Source organism: Mustela lutreola, chromosome X (genome assembly GCF_030435805.1).
Source record: "Mustela lutreola isolate mMusLut2 chromosome X, mMusLut2.pri, whole genome shotgun sequence".
NCBI lineage: Eukaryota > Metazoa > Chordata > Mammalia > Carnivora > Mustelidae > Mustela > Mustela lutreola.
In genome coordinates, this window is record NC_081308.1 from 127,651,992 (window position 1) to 127,677,458 (window position 25,467).

The window sequence follows — 25,467 nt, forward strand, 5'->3', positions numbered from 1 at the left end:
CTGTGCTAGTTTTTAAAAATAAAAGCTGGGACTTCTTCAGTGCCAGGCATTACTCACAGTTGTTTCTATCCCCAAGGTAACTGAATTGTCCTAACCCAATAAGATGTAGGCACTGCTCTTATCCACGTTTTACTTGGGAGGAACTGAGGTTCATGAATTGAAGAGACGTTCTCATAGCCAATGATGATGGGTTCGTGTCTTGGACCTATGTCTGGCTGAGTCCAGGAAGAGACCCCCGAACCCTGGCCTTCTTAACTACTCATGGAATGATCAGTCCCAGAGTCCACCTGAACTTGGTTGTTTGGGACTATGGCAGTACCTCCTTCCTCAGACGTAACAGAGAGAACAACAGAAGACCAGAACTTGACCAAAGACATTCTTTGCCCCTGATGCCCAGGATCCCCTTTCACCTTTTATAAAATTGCCACTGGAGTAATATCCTGAGTCATAATTGTGGACTACTTGGTTCACATACATATGAATAACCACTTCTGAAATATTATAATAAGCATGTTGGCAGTTGAATAATCAGGTAGAACAGAATCCTTTCTTGAATCCTCCCCTCTTCTTTTGAATGCATAAGAGGATTCATCTGAATCAGAAAACAGAGGAATGAAATTTCATGGGCTAGCCCCCACCATTCTGTGAAATAAACACTTTATTCCCTTGCCTGGACAAATCATTCCTGAGTTGCATCTCTGCTTCTATTTCCTTGGTCTGAAAAGACATTGCAGACTCTGCCTTTAATTATGATCAGGCTTGACTATGAATCCCTTGAGAAATAAACTTGTTTTTGCTGGGAGGGAAGGTAAAATAACATTTAAATAGGTTTTAAAAATAAGAAAGAATTCTCAGAAGACGTACTATTGTAGAACATGCAGTATATCAAAATATATAAGCCCATAGTTGTAACAGTGACTTAGTAAACACATTGCTGAGTGAACTATGAAAAATAATCCACTGAGGTGCTGTTTCCCTTACCCCTAAGCACTGAGTTAAGAGAGCATTGCCATAAAGAAGATATGCACTGTTTAAAAATATTTGTGCATTTTTTTAATATCTCTTTTGGACCCAATAGACTAATCTTTTTTTTCTTCCCTTGCTAGGAAAAGTACACTGTAAGGAGTTTAGTTGAGTGGTGTATTAAGCGAAGGTCAAAAACACTTTTTTGAAGATAGCATTTCTGAGCAAAGAAATGCCTTTCACACTATTAGTATTTAGTATTGCATTTACTACTGGCACCTTTATTAGCATAAGATCTTGAATTCTGTGAGTAAAATAAACATATCAGTACAAGGAAATGAATTTCCATGTTCTGGAAATTGATCTTTCTCTGGACAGCATAAATTCTGCTGGTCAGACGACTACCTCTGTGGAAGGGGAACCCTCTCAAAAACCATTCTTGGCATAGAATCTTGTTTTAAACTCTTAGAAGCCCTGTCCCCAAGTGATAGACTAGTAGGTTTTCCTAAGCATATGTCCTGCTATTGCCCTTGCTAAACATTTAGCTCTGAACTGTGAAGTAAGTTGGCTTTTAAAATCATACCACAATTAAGGTTTGTTGTCTTTTAATTCCACATAAAAAAAAAGTTTGATGAGATATGAGAGAGTTCATTATACACATTGGAGTGTGTCAAGCCATTTCCAGTTTAAAGCCATTACATAATCTCCCACACTTGAAGGCGTGGCATAAAACTCTTTTCTTAATTGAATTCCAGTAAAAGATTTCAAAGAACTGTTTCTCATAAATAGCAGTTCAGCAGTCCCTCCTTCTCAAAAGAAGGCAAAGCAGAAAGGAGGCAAATCATGACAGTCTCTCATAATGAAAACACTGAGAGAATATTCACCCACGAATTCGCTCGAGTACCGTGTCATTTGGCTGCATGATGGTTATCACCAAGTGATTATAACTCACATTTTATGTGGGAGAGAAGAAAGACAGACATATAGAGATGTTTTCCCACTTGAAGCAAACCTGTCACCAAAATTCTAGCATATATTTCCAAACAGATTAAAAGGTAATTTTTCATCCTTAAAAAGAATCCTTCACTTTGAAAATGATTCACTGCAGGTTTCCTCTAAATAGTATGCTCATCTCATGCATTTACAATATGGTTTGATTTTCAAAACATCAATTTACATGCACTATCCAGAAACAAATCTATTGTGCAAAGTGGTGCTTACTTGTATAGCATCAAAAAGTAAAAATTTCTTTTTTTGAAAATTGGGGTCCATGGTTTATAGAGTATGCTCATCATTAATATTAATGATTTATAGTCTAGTATCTTTTGCTAACTCAAGTAGAGATGAAGATGTCACAGGCTACTTGAGAGGTAATTCCATAATGCTCATTCAGAATTGGCAAAATGTCGTATTTCAGCAGCAGCCAATCAGACGCGACCTTGTTTTTGTTCTCATGGGAATCTAATCCTGGAGTCCCTTCTTCCCCCTTCACTTTGCCTGGCCCATGGACACATTCCATGAGCTGAACACCAAACAATAAATTAGTGAGAAAATTAGGGCAGTTTTCATTACTAACATCTGGGGTGGAATGCAATCCTTGATGGGCAGAATATTCACAGTCACTGCTAAGTAGACAGATAGGACTTGGAGATGGGGCATAGCATCTCTTGGAATGTGAATTCTCTAAAGCATCCTGGCAGCCCGTGTGGAAAGTTTCCCTCGGATCATCATTTTGAACAGAGCAGGGTGCCATATGATGTCTGTGAGCACATCCAGGTTACAGAAGACACACCTCCCCACGTGCCCTAGGATATGTTCATCCAGGTGCTGGATCGTTTGGCTCTTCAATGTGTTCAGTCTTTGTTGGCAAGAGGGTCAAACCATGCAGGAACACTTACAGCAATATAGAGATATGCACTATATGGATTTTCTCTTCTAAGATGCTTTCTTTGGGAAACTCATATTACTTTGCATGAAAATAAACAGCCCCAGGGGAGCCTGGGTGGCTCAGTTGGTGAAGTTTCTGCCTTTGGTTCAGGTCATGATCCCAGGGTCCTGGGATCAAGTTTCGCATCAGGCATCCTGCTCAGCAGGGAGTCTGCTTGTCCCTCCACCCACCACCTCACTCATGCTTGCTCTCCCTTTCAAATAAATAAAATATTTAAAAAAATTTTAAAGCAAAGAGCCCCAGAAATAGATGCAAGTATTTGAAAACCCTCATCCAATAACTTGGCTAAACACGGTTTTGAACTTCCATATGGAATTTAGCTTGAGCAGTTTTGCCAAAGGTTTTTTTCAGTACTGGTTATACAGGGTTAATCCTGGGTCTTTTATTTATGGGACACTGGTTTCAGACTTTGTTTTTCTTTCTTTTTTTTTTTTTTTTTAAGGAGTCATTTATTTATTAGAAAGAGAGAGAGAGAGAGAGAGAGAGGAGGGGCAGAGGGAGAAAGAGTATCTCAAACAGACACAGGGCTTGATCTCAAGACCCTGAGATCAAGATTTGAGCAGAAATTAGAGAGTCAGATGCTTAGCCACCTGCGCTACCCAGGCACCTCTTCAGACTGCTTTTTTCAAATATAGTTTGTCTCAGATAATTTCTGAGATCACATGAGCTTCTTAACTGTAAAACAAAAAGGTCCGTTTCTGCACCCAGTTGTGAGCACTGGGAAGGTTGGCCAGAGAATCAAGGAAGCTTTGGCTATATGGTCTTAAACTTATGTCACACAAACGATGTAAACATTTGAGGCAAATCTATTCAGCAGGAAAGAAAATAACCTCGCCTTTCTGTCCGCGATGTGGGCATGTTAAGGCAGAATTATTTTAGATATGAAATATCTAGCTTCACTCTCCCTCTATCATTTACCATCAACCATCACCACGGAATAGTAATTGTTTTTCAGGGGGAAAAAAAAAAGGCTTTTATGATCCAACATTTTTGGGAGCCAGTGGGTTAAAAAAAAAACCAAAAAACTAACAAGTCTTTTCATTGTAGAAATCCTTTGAGCCTTTAATATGCTAATGTTCACTGTGTTTCTACAGGAGGGGTATAGAATATGAAGTGTTTCCCAAACTAGGTGGGCCATAGAATTTTTCCCCCAGAATACCAACCAAGGTCCATGCAGATGTAGCCTCTCTTCCTTAGCCTCCTGGAGTGGAGATGCCCCGTTTGTGGACCTTGCCACTCCTACTTGGCTTCCCTCTAATTATCCCCCCATCAGAAGTTATATGTTAAATCTAATGGCCCTTTTAAGCAGCTTGGTGAAATTACAGTGTGTATTTGGAAATCGTGGAGACTTTATTTTTGCATCCGTGACATGGAAGGTGTTCCAAAATCCCACCAACTGTCACTGTGAAGGTTTCCTTTGTGAGGCACCTTTTGTCTGGTTTTGGTTTTTCCTCCCAGACCACCTGCAACTGTGAGTTTTCTCCTGAGTGGTTGACTCCAATCCTCCCATCACCTTCCCTCCCTGTGGGGAAAAAAGCTGGCTGAATAGAGAAAGAATCGCTACACACTCACTGAACATTCTTGGCAGATAATTTGCTTCCATGTTTTAGAAAACCAGGGACTGGATGTGCTTAAGAGATTTCTATTAGCTATTGCCGAGAGAGATAATAGTCCTATTATCCTGGTGACTTTTGAGACCATTCTGAATGCTGGTATTATTGAAAATGCAGTAATGAAGTCAACTCTCAAATCTAAGCATGTGGATTGTCCACTTCAAACTGTGCCTTCCCGAGCTGACAGCTCTGGGTGGTCTCCCTGCACACACGCACTCTTTTGTGGGGGTGTGTTTTTGAAATGCGACCTTGCATAATGTTAGATTGAGGAAAAAAAATACAATTAAGATTTTTTTTTTAATTTTGAGAAGGAGGTTGCATCTCACACAATCCAGTAATCCAGAGCTGATATAGTCCTTCCTGAAGAGCCAAACTGTGTTTTCAACAAGGCCAAGAATGGGTCCTTTATTTAAGCACTTTCTTTAGAACAGATCTCCTATGACAAGAGAGTTACCAGGTAATGAAGCTGGTATTCTGGTCTTCTGAATCTACATGCTTAAAATGAGGGTGTTTCTGTGTATAAAGTCTGCCATTTAATTATCATTTTGAATGACTTTATTGACCAAAGCATCAGTTTTGTACACATTTTACAACAATAACTGTAACATGCAAGCCATGTATAATTTTCATTATGTCTTATGTCATTCACATTATCTGAGGCATGATAGTAGATAATTAGTTGATTGGGTATGAAAGCACCCGACATATTGATGGGAAGCAGAGATGAGCTCTGACTAGTTGCCTTCACCAATTACATGTTGTTATTTGTATTTATTCCTGATGTATACTCATTATTGGTAACATGCATCTTGTAAAATTGGTAGAAACTGAGATGGTTTGGTGGTGGCATTTGGACTATATTATGGCACCTATCTTATACCATGGAAGAACTCAAATATTGACAGTTTTTATTCCTGGGACTAACTTTTTGCCTTTAGGTTTTCTCATGCTTTTTATCACTACTGATTTTATGCCTCTGTGTCAGGGACCCATTTTTGCAAATATCATGTTTCTCAGCAAATTGATAGGGTTAAATTAGAAAATTTGGCAGTAGAAGAATGAAACACACACAAACACAAATAACAAATATAAAAATACAGATTGCCAAGAGGCTGGTCCAAAAGTGCAGTCAGAAGTTGTGAGGCAGGACAGCTGATGGTCACACATGGTGATCTGTGCACAGCAAAGCTCTTCTTTGCACTATCTTGGTTCCCTGGACCAGGAAGTTGCCATCCAACTGCGTGTAGTGTTTACAAAAGCTGGTTGAGTGAGTGTCTTATTCGTTGAGGTTTGGGAATCTCGGATTGAAACATCATCCAGGTGATAACAGGTTACCTTTCTGAGGGAATTTTTGAAAGGCACCCCAGTAGACTTCCTATCTATATTCATGATTATTCTTTGAGGAAATACCTGGAGTAGATACAGAAGCCCAGCTTATTTTGTCAAGTCACAAAGTCATCCTATGAAAGGTATGCTTCTTACTCTGAGTCGAGCCTTCTCTTGCTGTCCTTGTATTTTCCTTTGTCCATGGGGAGAATGAGGGGGAGAATGGTTCTGGGAAAACAGGCAGCAGAGTGAGAAGGCATGTGTATTTTCATCTACGAAGAGAAGTAGAAATTAGATTCTTAGCAGTCAGAAGACTCTTATGTCTGCCATCAAATAAAGTTTTGCCAGCAAACCAGCTGCAGGTGGACCTGGCGTTGGGGTGGAAGGATCCTTATTTTTCGTTTCTCTCACTGCAGCTGAGTTCTGATGAAAGCCAAGAGACAAGGTGAAAAGAATAAAACAAGGCCTCCGAGATACGCTGATGCTGCACTGTGTCCTTTGTTAAGGTCCACCACCCTCTGAGCACATCTTCATCATTTGGTGCATTGTTAAATTAGTTCTTTAACTCTTTAAAGAGAGATCTTTAACTCGAAGAGAAGCAGGCAGAGAACTGATTGAATTGGACTCTGCCAGTGGCCTACCTTGAAAGTCCAGAGTGGATTGGCTTCCGCTGGGTAACCGGTGCAGTTTTTCAAAAGGATGGCCAACTCCAGCTGGTTGGGGATCCAACTCAGTGACTTCACATCAGCCGGAAAGGGTGGAAAGGATTCTCTGTGTCTGTAACTGACTTAGCAGTCGAGAACTGGGAGTCTTGTTGATGTGGTTAATCTGGACAAAGGGCGTTGCCTCTGGGGAAAGGAATCTTTCTATTTGAAGTGAAGCCCAATGGTTTGACTTTCCCCCAGATTTGACAAAAACAATAGTCTGAATGTGTTTCTTTTTCATGAACATGCATTCCAGTGTCCTAGAAACAGGTATAGATTTGTGCAAATTAATTTAGCATAGTACAGCAAATTGCTGCTGTGAGATATATTTTAGAGTTACTTCCTAGCTCAGGCTAATGGCTAGAATCAAATGAAACATAAAAATTGGTTTACACAGATTGTTTTATAAATCAGATAAGGCTTTGTGTTACCTACCATTGAAACTGGACGCATTTTTGCAAGCAACGTTAAGGGTTGTTCATGTAATACTTTCATTATTTCCAACAAGAGTGAAACAAAATAGAAATAAGCCCATTGAATTTAGCCACCATTAACTACCATTAACTGCAATTTTTCCTGACAAGCTCGCTCTCATCTGATGATGAGTGAAACATTGGGGGAAAGTCGCCTGAAAAATTGCATAAATGCTAATGAAATATGCCCTTTATTTTAAGGGTGCCCAGTTTGGAATTTAAAATAGAGCAATTTATAATGTGTTAGTAGCCAGAACTCCATCTTATTTTAAATAAAATTTATTTTTCTGCTTCTGGTGAGACTCTAACTCATTGTGGGAAGGCTCATGACATTTCACTGCACTATGCAAGTTGCAAATGGAGTATCTGGAAGTAACATTATTAGGGAACCGAAGACAATGATAGGGCAATAATGCATTTTACAGTAAAATTTGATGGTTCTCTGAAGAGCAATGAGTGTGTTTGTTTACTTTGAAGTGAAAGGACAACGGCTTCCTAATGGAATCTGGAGAAACGCCTGAATTAAAGAAATCTTTGCCAGATGAAATAAACAGCTTTCCCAGTCTGCAACGAATTTGGAAAATACAGCAAGTACTTTGCAGTAGGAAGAAATATCCTAGGTGCTGTCTGTGATAACACATCATTATAAAGCTACCCCGGGAATGCGTGCAAGTCCTCTCATGGCCACACAGAATAAAACAAGCTGCAAGTCCCATGGGTCTTGTCCTGTTCCAAACATTGATGGAAAGGGCACTTTATAAAAGGAGAAAGAAACAGCAGGGCACCTTCATTTGCATCACCAAACGCTAATGATGGAGGAGCTTTTATGGACACACTGTGTACACAGAATAGGTTCAATTTAAAAAGAAGCTATTTTACACTGGCCTTTAACCTGCCAGAATTTAAAAAAGAAGAAGAAGAAGAAGAAGAAGAAGAAGAAGACGACAAAACAAAGACCATTTATCTATGTAACAATACATTAAAAAAAAAAAAAAATGAGCCCGAGTGCAGAATATAGGGTGAGCAAGAGCATGGGTCTCCCATGGTTTTCCTCTTTGCCACTTCTCTTCTCAACCAGTACACATCTTAGACTTCACGAAGCTGTATGTTTATCAAGATATGGTAAATGTGAATGGTGACTAGGCTATGCAGGAACTCAGTAGCTAAGCCTACTAAGAACAGGACTCAGAACTTGTCACGAGTTTAAAACTAAACTGCATTAACTGGGACCAAAAATGAACTGCTGTCTGATATTTCTGGCCTTGATAAAATGAGTTGGGGAGATTTGAGTTCAATGCCTATGGACAGATGTTCCACAGACAAAAAAACGAGGGTCTTAATTGGCACGAATTAGCACCCTCCTTGGCAGGGAGGGAGTGACAAGGTGATTTCTATGGCACCCTTTCCCCTGCTGACTCCCAGAACTGTTTTTTCCAGGACAAGGGGAGGGCAATGTAAATAAACTCCTGCTCTTAGCCTTCAAGGATTACTTGTGCCCCCAAACAAAGAGAGGCTTCATATTTCTAAGCTGTCAACTTAGGGAGATTCGTTGTCTAAGATATACATTGGCTTTTATTTTTAATTAAATAAAGTGTAATTAGTAGGAAACGATCAATACAGTAGAGTGACAGGCACTTTTTTTGTTGGTCTGTTTGCCCTTGCTTAAAGAAGCAGAAGTGAAAAGGAAAAACAACAACAACAACAAAAATGCACAAACACACACAAAAAAATAAAAATAAAAAACAGAAGAAGGTGTATTAAGGATGAGAACAACAATCTTGGCACATTCTAGATGCTCACATTCATATAGAACATAGGTGATGTTTTGTACTAGCGCAGATCCCTGCAACGTGCTGTGTGTAGCTCTTGTCACCGCTCTGCTTCTTACCCTCCCCTCTGTAAAATGGGAAGAGCCAGCAGCCTTGTGAAAGGGCACCAGTATTGCGAGGATGAGGGAGTTTGGACAGTAAACGTGAGGAAGAAGGTTGTGACTGCATTCTAATAAATCTTAAGCAAAGCTATGTGGAAATCTGCTTTAAGTTTCTGCAATGCTCCTCACTCTATATAATTGCAAGCTTGGGAATTATGCAAAAGTAGTTATTTTGCATTTATTTAATTTAGTGCTAATAAGGAATTCAAAGAATGGATTAAAGCCATTTTTAGTAACACGACAGATTCTCTCAGGCTGTAGCATGATGGTATACATTTCTGAAGAGCTAGAGAGGGTAGTATGTCTAGATAAAGCCTTTATTTTCTCCCAGGAAGACTAAGGGATTAGATTTGCCCAGCAGAACAGACCTGAGACATCTCATTAACAAGACCCACAGTTGTGCAAAATCCTATGTGGGGTTGGGGCAACCGGATGTCAGGCTCCTTAGAGGCAGAGCCTGACTTAGGCATTTCCTGAGAATGCACTTGAAGGAAGAGAAACCTTCTGAGGAAGTGAAGAGAGCAGGATGGGACAGGGGAAGACAGCTAAGCAAGGTGGCAGTCTCAACTAGAGCCTGCCTTTCGGTTACAGAGCAGCTTTCAGAAGAGCAGTGGTCAGTGCCCAGAGGCGCTAACCAACATTTTCTTCAGTGTGAATAGCCTCATTTTGAGTACAAAAAGACAACACACGTGCTCATTTGGGTTCCTATTTGTTTACATGCTATGGAAACACAGGAGATGTTAATCCTACAAATGAGCTCTTCTTCATAGCTGTCCATCCTCCTATGGGTTTCCTGTGCTTTCTGTGGCACTGCCACTGAGTCCTGGTCTTACAATCCTCTCCCAGGATTGTCCACAAACAGTGGTGAGGCCTTCCAGAACACCGGAGCATCCCAGCAAGAAGTCACTGCACATGCTATGTAACTATCTTCTCCGAGTTCCCATCCACACCCTGGAGTGTAGGGCCCACCCTCCTGCTGGCTTTCACAAACCTTGCGCCCCTCGCAGCACATTTCTGCTCCCTGAGTGTGCAAGTGGGCATTACCAGGTCACTTTTCTCACTGCTCCACAGATTCTAGACAGCCCAGCCATGACTTTCAGAGACTGTGGCCTCTGTTGCCCTTGAAGGGATCTCACTCAAAAGCACTGCTTGCCAAGAGTTATGCTCCAGAAAAATCCCAGTGGTCTGGATGAGGGATGCTGAAGGCCAGAAATAAGGTGAGGCTAGGGACAAGAGGACAAATTGGAAAGGTGGTCTGTGTCCCATCAAGAGGAGAGGATGGCTGACAAGATGATGGGAAGGGTGGGGTAGAGATCTTAAAGTTACTCAAAGGGGTCTTGCTTGGAAATTCAGGTAGATGGTGATGCTATCGAGAGACATAGGAAGCAGAAGGATGAAGTGCCGGTCTATGCTACAGCATGGATAGACCTCGAAAATGTCCTGTGAAGTGAAAGAAACCAGACACCAAAGGCCACATATTATACGATCCCTTTTATACAGAATGTCCAGAGCAGGCCAATGCAGAGAGACAAAAAGAAGACTAGAGGTTGCCTAGGGCTGGGAGAGGGGCAAGAATCAGGGAGCGATAGCTCAGTAGTACAGAGTTTCTTTTTGGAGCCATGAAAATGCCCTGGAACTAGGTATGGGTGATTGCTGCACAATATTGCAAATGTATGCAAAAGCATGGACTAGGGACACCTGGGTGGCTCTGTCAGTTAAGCATCTGCCTTGGGCTCAGGTAATGATTTGAAGGTCCTGGGATCAAGTCCAACATCAGGCTCCCCACAAAGGAAGCCCACTTCTTCTCCCTCTGCCATTCCTACTATTTATGTCAGTTTCTTTCTATCTCTCTCTCTTTATCTCTCTCTGACAAATGAAATCTTACTAGAAAAGAAAAAGCATGGACGAGACCCATTTTAAAATGGTAAGCCTTATGCATATTTTACCACAATAATACATGGATAGCTGAATGGCTAGATCATAAAGTGGGTAGATGGGTGGATGGATGGACAGATGGATAGATGGTTAAATAAAACAAAGTAGGAGGGAGGACAAGCTAGAGATGATGAGTTCAGTTTTGTTTTCTTGGGCGCGAGGCATTTGTGGATTGTAGTGGTGGATTGTCCAGGAGGAGAGCTGGATCTGAGTCCACAGTTCATGACAGTGTTCTAGACTAAAGATAAAGATGAGGGGATCAGGGCAGTGGATAAGGCCACCCAGAAAGAATGGAAAAGCAAATAGATCAAGGGGAAGAGTGCCATTTACAAGCAGGTAGATGGGGGGAGAGCCATGTCTGTACCCCCTTTCTCTCTCAACTCCTTATGTTAGGAGACATAAACCCCTTTACTGGCCATGCCTCCAGCATCAGTAATTATCTTGTATTCTGCCCTTTTCATTTATGTCATACTCTCTGGCCTCTGACCTTTCATGCTATGTGGCTCGCTTTTTGCTTTGAGGTCTTCTGTCCAGCATGTGCCAAAAGGGTGAGGTTTTAATCTCTGTACGGGGACAAAAACATGCTATAGCAATGTTTTCATTCTAAAATTTCACATATTTAAAGAGTTGGAATCTGCCTTCCAATGGCATTGTCAGAAATAACTGGAAGCAAAATTCAGCTTTGCCCCTCACAAGAATAGAAATGAAATCAATGAGGTTTACCGAAACAAAATGACAATAATCTCTCTTAAAAATAATCAGTATCTTAAATAGGGTAAAGAGAGAGACGGGGTTTGACTAAGTTTAGCTCGGGAGATATTTTCACTCAAGAGGTTTGGATGACCCAAGTTTCAGTTATTTCCTACTTCAGAAAATTGGTCCCTGGGACACTCCCTGCCATCAGCTTAGTTGATCTTTTCTCTTAGCAAACGTATTTTTGTCTCACCCCTAAATGTTTCTTTCCCTAGGTCATTAGATGGTGAGGCAAGTATATAAAAAGGCAGCGATTTGGGAGTGTGAATGAATGCATTCCCCCCAAGCCATGTATCTTAAGTGGGGTAGAGCCCTGTGTTCATTCTTTGGGGTGGCCATAACAGGGTTCTACAAACTGGGGAGGCTTAGGATGACAGAAATGTATTGTCTCCCACTTCTGAAGACCTGAAATCCAAGATCATGGTGTTGGTAGGATTGGTTCCTTTTGAGGACTATGAGGGAAGGATCTCTTCCAGGCCTCTCTCCTTGGCTCGTGGATGGCTATCTTCTCTCTGAGTCTTCACATTGTCTTCCTTCTATATGTCTCCCCCTTTTTATAAGGACACCAGTCACATTGGATTAAAGCCTACCCTGATTACCTCTGTAAAGACCCTGTCTCCAAATCAGGTTGCATTCTGAGGTAGTGGAAGTTAGAACTCTATATGATTTGGATTTCAACCCATAAGGTACTGGTTCCTGATTTTGCCAAGTTCAGAAAAGCCTGCTCAACCACTACTTGGGCAATTCCCAGCAGATTTTCTTTTTGCTGTGGAGACAGACTGTGTTGGTAGAAAGCAGCCCCCATGTTCTTTGTGAGCTGGGCTGCTATGGTGTTTCCTCAAATCCTGAACCGAGCTGAGCCTCCAACCAGGCTGCTTCCCTGCCATCCTTCATTCTCGGACTTGGCTTTGCCACTTGATGCCAGGAGAACCGGCTGGAGACCAAGAGACAGACCAGGCTGTTGCCCCACATTGTCTCGCCACCAAATCACAGGGTTGTTTTGTTTTTGTGTTTTTTGTTTTCTTTCCAAGGGAAGGTAGCTATGGTGAAGCTGACAACCAGGCAGGCTGGCTGGGGTTTGGGGGATGGCAGGTGGGCAAGCGAGTTGTGTGTCTGGTTCTTCCTGCTGACACTGCAGCCTGAGGGTGGTTGTGAACCTGTCTGGGGTTGTGAAGGCTAGACATAGACAGCCAGAAGACAAAGGGAAATTTGCCCTCTGCAACTTTCAAGGCAAATTGCAAGGGGTTCTAGGGATCCCTGACTTAAATTGGGTGGTGATCTTACATTACCTGAGAGCAGCTCCCTAGCATTGGCCCCAGTAGGAGCCCACTCCCCCATCCTATTTGTCAGGGTCTGGAAAATCGATTCCAGGCCTGGTTCTGGCTCAACAGAGGGGTCGCTGCTGCGTCTCTAGGTGGCCAGCTGTCAGACCAGCAAGAAGGAACTCTTTTCCCTGACCTGTAAAAGGATTGGCTGAGGGCCACTCCTGCCTCCTTGTTGGGGCTTCTCCGTTCTTAACTGCTAAACTGCAGGGCTCCTGCCATCAGTCCTGATGTCCCCTTACATCAGCGCATCCAAATTGTCAGCCCACATTATACATGGACCTGCCTCTGGGTTTCATGGGGTTTGGGCAGGGGGAGGAGAGAGGAGCATCTGCGTGGATGGATGCCTCTCTTTACTAGCCTCAGGCTTGGAAATTCTGAAGTCAAGGAGGGGTAGAACTATCTTTGCTGAAGAATTCCTTGGCTTGGTCTCTGCCCCATCCAGACGGCTGTCTCTTTAATGTAATGCTTTGTCGCTCCTGGAAAAAACAAAGCCCTTTTCCCTTGGTGCAGCTTCTGTTGGCTTTATCAACGGCAGTTTTAATGTAGGAAAAATGGAAGGCAAGAGGGATTATGTGTGTGTGTGGGGGGGTGGAAATAGCTCTTTTTCTCTCAGCGTTTTTCTCTGTAGTTGTGAGAAGGAATGCACATGAGACCCTCTCCCAATCTCTGTCATTCAGAGCAGCCTATGGGGTGGTTAGGGACCCGGACTTCGGCATCAGGCAGGTGTGGGTTCTCATCCCAGCTCCCTCTCTCCCACTTGGCCAGCTGTGTGACTTTTTTAAATAACAGCTTTATTGAGATTCAGATACCATAAAATTCACCCTATGAAAGTGAGGGATTCAGTAGTTTTCCATAGTCACAGCATTGTGCGCCCATCATTTCCCTCTCTGATTCCAGAATACTTTCATCACCCCCTAGGAATCCCTATGCCATTAGCGGTCACTCCCCCTTCCTCCTTACCCCAGGTCCTGGTGACTAGTAGTCTCCTTTCTGCCTCTCTAGATTTGCCTGTTTGAGACAGTTCACATAAATGCGATCATTTAATACATGGCCTTTCTTGTCTGACTGTAACGTGGACTAGCACTTCACTCATCTTTATGGCTGAATAATATTCCAGCACAGATTGAATTCATCATGTTTAACCATTCATCATTTCATGAGCATTTAGGTGGCTTGCACTTTATGTCTATTTCCTGATGGCTGACAATACCAAGCTTCTTTTCATCTACTTCCTGGCCATTTGTAGATCTTCCTGGGAGAAATGTCCATTCAGATCCCTTATCAGTTCTTTAATTGGGTTCCCTATTGTGTTCTCATTGGGGTTTCTAGGCTGCTTTACGTACTGTGGTTACTAGACCCTCATCAGATATCTTACTTGCAAGAATTTCTTCCCAGCCTCTGGACACTCATCTTAACTTCTCTGAGCCTGAGTTTCCCTGCCTAAAAACAAAAAAATATATATACAAATACAACCTCCCAGATTTCTTGGAAAGAGTCAATGGAGTGGCCCATTGGTGCACTTGGGCAAGTGAATGTTTGGCATGCCTTAAGCTTCCCTGAGTAAGCATTGGCTAACTTAGATTCATTGTGAGATGGGGCAAGATGTGAGCTCTCAAGGCATAATGACCCCTCTGACAGGTATTATGTAAAAGGTTCGAAGTACTTTGATTTGGCTAACATGTTATTCCTACAATGACTGGAGCAGTTTTGGGGGGGGAGGACTGATAACATTTTTATTCCAAATACATTTTACAGTCGTAGAAATGAGGTAATAACTATTGGCCAGTATGGGGATCTGCCACTCTTCATATATCTGTATTTATAGCTCTCTCTCTCTCTGTTTTTCTCTATCTAGACAGCTAGGTACCCATCTATCACAAATCTGAGTTTGTGAATAAGAGGATAGAAATAGCCTAGTACTGGAGCAGGGTATTCAGACTCTGCACTTTCTTAGCTAAAGCCAAATCACCAAAGAATGTATTTTAAATTTTCTACAATGTTCACCTCCTGTATGTAAAACCTACTTTGCTGGCTCTCTGTTGTTCTTAAACTACTTTCTTCCACCAAAGACAGATGATTTCCTCTGTGGTGATTCTTTATTTTTTTTTAAGATTTATTTATTTATTTTAGAGTGGGGAAGGGGCAGAGGGAGAGGGAAAGACTCCTCAACAGACTCCCCACTGAGCAAAGAGCCCAACGCTGTGCTTGATCTCAGGACCCTGAGGTCATGGCCTCAGCTGAAATCAAGATTGAACCACCCGGGCACTCTGCTGTGGTGATTCCTTTAATGCTGCTTCTGAATGTATTGTTCTCAGACTTGTCTCCCATTCATACTTACATCAGCAATAATAGAAGTAGTAGGATTTATTAAGTAGTAGAGGTAGTAGGATTCTATTAAAAATAGAAGTAGTAGGATTTATTTAGTAGGATTCTATTAAAACATCATCAATAATAGAAGTGGTAGGATTTATTAAGCATTCACCATCATACTCTTTTCACATGTTATTTAAGTTACTGTTCACAACAACCAAGTGAAGTACGTATCAGCAGTCTCCTTCTAGAGATAAACAACAGAGGCCCAGAGAGGTCAATTGGTTGGTCTAGATTTGCACAGTTAGTAACCGCAAGAGCTCAGACTGGACCTCTAGTCCATCCAACTTCTAAGTCTTTGCTCTTTCCTTTATATAATGTTGCCTCTTAGGTGATTGGATTTATCAGTACCCTGAATCAATAGGCATCTTGCTTGTTTCTGTGTTTCTAATTAGAAAGCCAATCCCTTCTGACCCATCAAGGAATGGTAGTACATAACAACTGAGTTCAATGTCACTCAGTTGTCAACAGTGGGCCCTCCCCTATTTTGAGAATCCTCCTTTCTTAGAAATACAGCTCCGCTTTTTGGATCAAAGGCAGTGCTCAGATGAGGGCCTTAACCTATATTCAGCAGGGTCCCATGGTTAGGAAACACTCCCAGTGTGTCGATGAGCCACAATGAATTCATTTGCACCAAGTCAAAGTTTGGAGAGAGATGGCCAAAATGACTCAACATGGCTGGCTTTCTGCATCAATGTGATTGTGCCGTGTGCTGTAATTTATAGTGTAAACAAGTTTTCTACAAAAGCTAAATATATCATGCAACTCATTTAACATGCACAGAAGGAGCCATTGAATTCTTTCAGTCCCATTACTCAAAATGTTCAGAAAATTCCTCTGTATTAGAGCCAGTGCTGGATGGCTCTGCAGCCAAGTGCATCAACATAAATGTTGAATTCCTGGAGGATATGCATGTTTCTTAGGGAAAATATATGCCCAGACATTGTGGAGCCCCTTCTAAGACAATTCTCATTTTGTTCAAACAATAGGATCAGATTTTCAGTCCTGTTATCCAGCATCTCTACATTTGTAAGGCTTGCTGGCAGATGTGAATGTCAATAAACTGCTGATGTATTTTGAAAGGATTAATACTTTATGAAATGTGGAAGTGGAAACTGAGGTTTTTTGTGTCACTATCTAATTTTGTTTTTACTTACATGGAAAGAATCCCTTGTGGAAAACCATATGTGGTGCCTCAGAACTGCTTAAATTGGAGTAATTATCAGAACAAATGGTGTCATTGGATGATATTAGTCTGTTTGTATTCCTTCTGTCTACCCAGTGAATTGATATTAATATAGACTTTTAGAAATACTTGAAACATAGTCATCTGTGATTCCATTTTTGCTTTAAAATACATGTTTAAAAATTGATCTAACCTCCCTCCCTACTTAAAACCTACCTCTAGATCGATACTTTTCCTTTACATATTTCCTTATCCAGAAAGGATGTACCCTTTCTCTACCTCGGTTTTAAAGGACCCAGGTCAGCAATGGGGATGAAGTGTTATCAAGTATATTTTGGGACTCACAATGACCATATGGTTTTTATAATTTTATTTTTGGATGACATGATGTAGCATATTAATACATTTCTCAATATCAAGCTGTTAATGCACTCCTGGAATCTGTTAGATTAATATTTTGGATAGATATGTGGTCCAGTTGCATTTTATGTAGATTTGAACATTCCAGATTTGAATATATCGATATGACAATATTAATAAAAGCTCTGTACTCACAAAATTGTTCTACTTACAGCCTGCAAAAGCTATCTGTGGTGAAGGTACAGTTCTGTTCCTTCCAGTAACTTTTGCTGTAATACAAGGACATGTTTCTCTGGTTTTTCTTGTTTTCAAATAAAATGACACCTGACATGTCTCAGATAATCTAGGCTAACTGTCTTGAGTCAGTAACCAGAACAGATGATAAAGATTGGCCGATTTCTGTGTGCTAGAGACTTGACGTGAGTTCTTACATTTAATTATTACAGAATCCGTGAAGATGGTGCTATTATTCATCCAGGCACTTAGAAGTTCAAGGGATTTGGTCAAAGATGACACAGCTACAGCTGGGGAAGGTTGGACCTGGGCCTGTCTGTAGGGAAGATTCAATGATGACACTGAGCCCATCACTGTGCTCAAGAGTCATATGCAAGTAGAGGGCTTTGCAGAGAGGGAAGCTGCTGGTCTCCCAGGACTCTGAATATTGGCTAGTTCCTGTAGATGTGTTTCCTTGGACTCAAGCTATGGCTAGCTTAGCTCACATTCGTCACTCTGAGCAGAGAAACAAGTCCATTAGCCATTGTTATGTGTTTATGATAATGATACCATGAGCCTTTGCTAGAACTTAAATGTGGCAGCACATTTGACATGAAACATCAGTAAATGAGAATGTTCGGCCTGGCACCAGAATCTGAAAAGCAGCTCCTGGGAGGAGTCATTCTTGACTGACTGGGGTGTTTTGTAGCAGGGGGGAATAGCCCTCCCACAGCACCACAGACACCGTGCAGGTGACCACACGGGCCATGCAGGCCAAGGCTTAAACCACAGCTCAGTAGAGTCTTGGCAAAACACCCAGTGATCCTTCCAAAAGAGGGTAGGACAAGAAGCTCCTGAGATATACTTCAAGTCCATCTGCCACTTGCCCCCTTTCTCTTAGGGGAGGTTGTCATGAAACCATTTCCCATCATCTTCCTAGTTTTGATGAGGTAGAGAATATTCTGTTGCACCCTTGCCAGAACAGACCCGCGGCCTACACAGCCCCTTCACTGAAACCTGGAATTTGTTCCTCGATAACAGAATACCCCCCAACTCCCTCTGTTGTCATACGATATCTTCTGCTTTGCTGTGGTCTTTTCTGGTGTTGGGGACAAGGATCAGGTGAAGCTGGCACCATTGGCAAGACTTCCTCTCTCTCATTACGTGAGTATGAAATGGTCTGAATCAACAAGTAAATCACTGTGTCTTCACCAGTTCAATCACTCTGGCCTTGGCCTTAGCTGTGGCCTAAGATGACTTGTATAGTCCTACTGAAGAGGGCAATTTCAAATATTAAGATCCACGCTTGAGATATTTTTTAAAGGCAAAAGATTCTCTTTTCTCCTTTGAAATTATCTCAACATTTGATTTCAGGTCCAGATGGGTTCACTGGGCTATGGTCTTCTCTGGGGCAATCTACTGTTAGATGTTTTTACACAAACACACCCCTGAAAAATGATACAGTGGTGTTATACTGTGCGTGACATTATTGAAAACCATCTGAATTCTATTAGGCAATTTGTCATTTGCATGATAACTTGAGTTCCCGCATTGGGAAAATTATATAACCCAGAGAAATATACCAAGAAAATGAAAATCAAATTCAAAATAATGACCATGCAGCAGAAAATTGGTATGGTGCTGAATTTATGTGATCAATTCTAAGAAGTCCAATGTTGAAGAGATACAGTTGTTACAAGTCAATAGTCATATATATTAAAGCTCATACTATTAGCTTTGGCTTATGTGTACAGTATAGATATAAATCTACATGTACCCCAGGTACATCTAGAAAAAGAATATTTATTCTTTTCTTTTTCCTACTATTGCCTTTTAGTACTCAGCATTCTGCCCAAAGTGACTGGTGGGCATTTTCAGATCTCCAAGAGACATATTGTTTCATTCCCATTGCACAGGGAAGTAAATCAAGGTTTGGAGAGGTTATATAAATAAAATTTAGGTTCTCAAACTAAATTCCATCCAGTATCCATGAAGCCAGCATTACTCCCCAAAATAAGACTCAAGTAGTTATCGTGAAAAGGCACTCTATAGGCTTTCAACATACACATTCAGGGCTCTGAAGGTTGCTTCTGAGCAAGGATTCTAAATCAACCAACAGCCTCTGAAGCCCTGCTTTTTATATAAAGGTTAGATACAGGTGTATATTAGAAATGCCTCCTGAGAATGGCAAGCCCAAAGAAAAGCTTCCAGTGCAGGCCATCTTTGGCTCATTTCTCTGGATCAGCAGGTCACCCCACAGATAGAAGGAGAAAGGTATCAGGACCACTCGTTTTTGTTTTGTTTTGTTTTGTTTTTTTTAAACTCTCACTTGGAACTGTGTGTTTCATGTTATGATGGGCTTTCAAATCTCTGGGGCATCTTAAGCACTCTGGGAGGATCTCAGGAAACTCAAAACAGCCATGATGAGTTTAGAACATTTTTGAAAAATAAATGAGAACTGAAACTTTCCAAACTCCTTAAGGATCTTTGAACCATGCCTCATCGAGCATCCAGTGATGCTTGCTCGTTGGTTCCTCTGCCAGTCTTTGGGTCACCAACAGAGCCTTTTGTGTTATTGTTCCAACCTGTAAAGCACTGTTTCTTGGGTAGTAATAATGACAGCAACAGCAATAATGACCAGGATGCCAACAGTAGCTACGTATGCTAACTCCTAGGCAATCTGTAAAAATTTGCTTTTTCTGATCATTCCCAAACTCTCCAGAGTAACATATTATTGTCGCTCATTTAATACGTGAGAAAATTGAGATTCGAAGAGTTGGACTAACTAGTTGAAGAGAACAAACCCAACTGAAGGCTCCATTGCCATAGAACCATCTATAGTAATGTTTCAAGCCTTCTGTTTTTTCCCTCTTCATAATCACCTGAGCGTTCCAGTATATGATTTTATGGTTATAATTCACATAGAGCCTGCTGCAGCATTGTGTCCTGCATTGTCCCAGTGAAAAGAGCCCTCTGAAGTCACCAGGTTCAGTTCAAGACCCAGAGAGTTGGGAAAAGAGATGACCATGGGCACAATTCTCCCTTCCTTCCCTAGGGCCCCTGCAGTGTTTTCTTTGCTCGTTCTCTCTCATATGCCCCAAATTTCATTATTGGAGCTTCTATAGGGTCATCTCTTCAGGACAAGGACTTGGTTTTGTTGACATAGTTTTGGGGGCCATTTTACTTCTTAATAATATAGAAATTGTAAGTCGTGGTGAAAATAAAAACCAGAGCATTTTCGTGCAAAGACAGGCACCGTGAACTACTAGATCCCTAACAAATATCTAAAGTCACTAAGGAGGCTTTGTTCAGTTTTCATCTCTTTGAAAAGCAGAAGAATGATTGTTACTTTTTAAGATTACACACACAGGCATACATGTAAACATGATTTTCTCACATCGTGGGTTACCCAGTGTGTGATGAATTTGTCTATGGAGCTGTGACCTCGTGAAAAGAACTTACCATTTTTTTTCTGCTGAGACTACCTTAACTGCAGTGGGTGTGAATGGTGCTGTTATAATAATTAAATCCCAAATCTTTCATAATCCTCCTCTTTCCCTAGAGTAATGTTCAGTATTAGCTATGGAGAGAAAGGCAAACAAGTACATGTATATTCAAGAATAAAGCTTAATAGGTCAGTGAAGGAGCAGAATGAAACGAATGCCTAACACCTCCAGAGATAACGAATGGTGGTTTGCCTTCCTAGTTACTTCTTGACTTGTGTTTACTGGGACTTGAATATATGCATCAAATTGGCCTTTATTAATAACCAAATCCATACCCAGCTTGTTGCTTGGGGGGGGGGTGTTTAATGTCAATCGCTATGGAGATTGTTTGCCTATTTCCAAAATTTTACATTGGAAGGCCTTTCATTTCCATGCTAGAATCACATAGAGTTGGTTGAAGGGTGAAATAACTGAAGAGTAGTCCGAAGACCATAAACCCATTTCTGTGTTCAGCTTTGAGACTTTGTGAGACATTGCCTGAGTCAGCATGGGTTACCATGAAGCTTACCTTCAGACTGTTCAGCAAATGAAGATGAGAACAAAGTTTCACAAAGGCTTTGCTTGTGATTACTTGTTAGTGGTGTTAATGGTGTACATTATTTCTAACTGTGATGACGTAGTTACAAACCTATGATACCCTGCATTCATTCTGCACTTTCATAAAATATTTCACCTGCTTTAGTTGACATTATGTCCACTATGGGCACCACCCCATCAATGAGCTTAATTACCATCCCATTTAACACACGAGAGACACAGATGAGGTTCAGAGATAGTAAATGATTTTCGCAAGATAGCAGTTTATGATTAGCCAGCAGTTGAATCCAAGTATCTTGACTCCATGTCAATATGTTTTGTGGGTTTTTTGTTGTTGCTGTGGATTGTATTTAATATACCATCCTTTGTAAATTATACCTTCTGGGAAGACATTATATACTCTGGAGTTCTGGCTGGAGATGGTCTAAGCTCCATGTTGGCCTCCATGATTTCCTCACTGTGTGATCATGAGAGGTTCCTTGCCTCTCTAAGCCTCAGTGTTTCAGTCTGGAAGATGGGGCTAATGATAGTCCCTCCTTCATAGGGTCCAAATTACAAGCTTCTGGTCAAATACTTAGCACTTTCCTGACACATAAATGGATCTTCTGAATGGAATGAATTGTTGATAATCTGTTTTGATTAACACTTCTATCACTTCTATGGAAATTAACTGTAGGCATTGCCTACCTGTATTGAGATACACAGAGACACACACACATACACACAAATGGAAAATGAAACCCTTTATGACCAGCATAGGTAGTTTTAAAATATCTGAGTTCTGTAGCTTATGAGAATCATACAGTCTTCATTTTCCACAATGTGTTATGAAGAATTATTTGTTCACAGTCATTGGCCCATAACTGCAAAAGAAATGGGAAGATACATTTTGTCTTCTTCTCTAAGATCTTCAAAACATCCATTAGTCTCATGAAGGACAGTCATAAATCCTGCAAGTTTAGTTCATCTGAAACCAACTCTAACACCTACCCTTCCCACCAATCAATCTTTATATCAGTCTTTGGTTCTCAGACCTCAGGGAACATATCCTGGTCTTAGGTGGCTGAGCATGAAAGTGGGGGAGCCATGCCTTCTTCAGAGATTTAAGAGTGGATACCCATACTGAACTGAACCTCTTTCCAACATTTGAACATAACTTCTAAAATAATGTATTCCCTAATTTATCAAATTAGAAGTTGCCTTTTGTCTTCTGGCTTCGCTTCTGGAAAAGATACATCTATCTGTGTGACCTGGCACAAAGCACTTGGCATCTCTGAATCTTTCTTCCCTTATCTGCAAAATGAGGGTGGCGGACTGTATCATTTCTGGGAAGACAGAAGTGAATAAGTGGCAACTGCAGCCCATGCACGGATGAGGGACTGGTGTGGGGACACTCGGTGGAGAAGGCCATGCTGTGATCCAGCTGGAGCTGGGGCTGAGGAAGAAGGAAAAGGTGTACTTTTGGAGGTGGAGATTTTTTCTCGAAAGCTTTTGTGGAGAAGGTGGGATCTGGCTGAGCTATGGAAGCAAAATAGGAATTTCAGAGTTGAAAAGGAAATTCTAGCCTGGGAGATGAGCCTGATTCAGCATCTGGAAGCAAGAAAGAGCAAAGCACGCTCAGAAAATGGTCATCCATCCAGGGAGACTGGGACTGCCTTCTGTTTGAAGGCTGGGAACAAGGTCTAAAGTTGTACTGAATACATAGAAATACTAATACCGATTGGACTTTGAAGGCTGTGTGTATCTGGAATTTTAAGATAATAAGTCACTCTTCCTGGTGTGGCTTGAGTTTGGGGACAGAACAGGTGACACTGTAGAAAACACGTATTTTTCAAGTGTCTTGCCTTAGGAGAGAAAGATTTCTCATCCACATCAAGGGCTTACATCTCTTGGATCAAATTTTACAGGAAGCAATTGGTCATATATCAAAAGGTTAAGAACTAGCCATTTCTCACTCAGGTATTTTGTGGCCACAGAGCTGCCATGGTGCAGAGGGCTCTGTGAGGCAGTAGAAGGTCACTGGGCCTTCTGCCTCTGTCATCCAGAGAGCCCCAGCAGACTACAACAACAGCCTCTTGAGCTTGAGGCTGTTACCCTGGCCCAATTCTTTCATGGGAGACGCAGAACATGTTTTCCTGTAGAGATCTAGTGTCACGTTCCACTCCACAGTGATTGATCAGTACATTTATTACACTTTCAGTAGTAAAAATATATAGACTCTAGTCATCTCTGGAGATGCTGAAATAGTCCTTTTTCCCCCCTTGATTTAGGGGAAGATAGAGAGGGAAGATGTGTGCGGAGTATGACATAAATATAAGTGCTCAAATATCTAATTAGCTGAAAGAATCTTGGTTCCCTCTGCACCTTTGACAGAATTGCAGCTGTCAGATTGTAGCTCCAATATTTTATCCTCATTGCAAGATGTATCTGAGGATGATTTAGAAAAGACACTTTCTAACATGAACATCACCCTGCTTTTTTTGTAGGATGCTTGAGGACGACCTGAAGCTGAGCAGTGATGAAGATGACCTTGAGCCTGTAAAGACCTTGGCCACTCACTGCACCACCACTGAGCTCTACCAGGTAGGAAGAGCTTCACTCTTGGTTTGGGACCTCAGGGGAGGGAACATAAAGGGCCGGGAGGGTTTTGCCATCCGCCAGCCTACCCTCTGCTTCATCCCTGGGCTGCGGAGAGAGGAAAGGAAGCAAAGTTAGGCACAGTATTCCGGGACAGGTGGAATCAGCTCACAGTTTCATTTAAGCCACAGTGAGGAGAGGCTGAGCTCTTAAACGTTGCTTTCACCCCCTCCCTCCGCCCCCTTGTCAAACACACGTACGGGTCGTCAGTAAGCAAGAGCGTGTCCTTCCCTCCCTTGGACTAAGCATTGTCTCAGGTGAATGTAACTTTCCTTTAGTGATAACAGTGCGAGGCTTACAGCCCATGTTCATTAATTAATTAGGGCATAAATGCGATGCTGCGTTCCCCTCTCCCAGGTGCACCACTCGACAGCACATGCCGAGAACTGGCACCCAGCATCCCGTGGCATGCGCGGGACTGCAGGCACAAGGACGGTTGGCAAAACTTGCCACTGCACCTTCTTCTTCTATTCTGCATTATCAGTGTTGCCAGCACTTCCCATGAAAAAGATGGCAGAAATGTGTTTTCAGCATTTCTAGTGAAACTGGACCTGTTGGTTGGAAAAGGCCAAGGGGTGGTTTCTGAACCATGAGAATGGCAGTGTAGTGCGTGCTCTGGGTGGTGTGTGTGCGCTTTCTCTGTGACACAACTACTTCACATGTAGGCTCCTTTTTTTTTTTTTTTTAAGATTTTATTTATTTATTTGACAGAGAGAGATCACAAGGAGGCAGAGAGGCAGGCAGAGAGATAGAGAGAGGGAAGCAGGCTCTCCACTGAGCAGAGAGCCCGATGCGGGGCTCGATCCCAGGACCCTTGAGATCATGACCTGAGCCGAAGGCAGAGGCTTAACCCACTGAGCCACCCAGGCACCCCCACATGTAGGCTCCTAAAGGATATGTTTGTAACCTTGGGGGAGGATCACAGAAGGAGCGCCTTTTCTTTTAAATTTTTTTAAGATTTTATTTATTTATTTGAGAGAGGGAAAGAGAGAGAGAGAGAGAGAGAGAGCATGAAAGGGAAGAAGGTCAGAGGGGGAGATGCAGACCTGAGCTAAAGGCAGTTGCTTAACGGACTGAACCACTCAGGTACCCAAGGAGCGCCTTATATTAAAAGTCGGTACTTGACCAGGTTCTTTTTACAGTGGAGTCCACTGCATTAGAAAACTGAAAGCAGACTGTTTTAAGGAATGCTCATGCACTGGTATACCAATATCATTATCAAATGCAGAATTCCAGGGGCGCCTGGGTGGCTCAGTCATTAAGTGTCTGCCTTCCACTCAGGGTCCTGGGATCGAGCTCTGTTTTGGGTTCCCTGTTTTCCCTGCTCAGCGGGGACTCTGCTTCTCCTTCTGCTCCTTACCACCCCCGACCCCCGAACTTGTGCTCTCTCTCTCCCCTCTCTCAAATGAATACTTAAAATCTTAAAAAAAAATACAGAATTCCAAATTCACTAAATGTGTTATGAAGAGTCAACAAAGAAAAGCTTAGGAAAAACTCTCAGGGCTCACCTACTCCATTCTCATACATAGTTGTTCACCATATCGGAAGCCCCAAAACTTGGTATAATTTTAAAATTGAAAAAAAATTACAATACAATAAAATTGAGGTCATTTGCAATGTTATGTGGCCAACACCTAACTCCCTCTTACTTTCTTCTCCTTTATCCACTTGCGTTTTTATTAATATGT

General features: G+C 41.8%; 1 protein-coding gene across 1 annotated transcript in view; it reads left to right on the plus strand.

The window, feature by feature from the left end:
• The window catches only part of AFF2 (ALF transcription elongation factor 2), a 465,549-nt gene that overhangs the window by 336,978 nt on the left and 103,104 nt on the right, over positions 1-25,467 (plus strand). Inside the window, exon 7 of the mRNA XM_059157826.1 lies at positions 23,629-23,725. Coding sequence (XP_059013809.1) covers positions 23,629-23,725 — 97 coding nt within the window. The remainder of the gene's footprint in view (positions 1-23,628; positions 23,726-25,467) is intronic.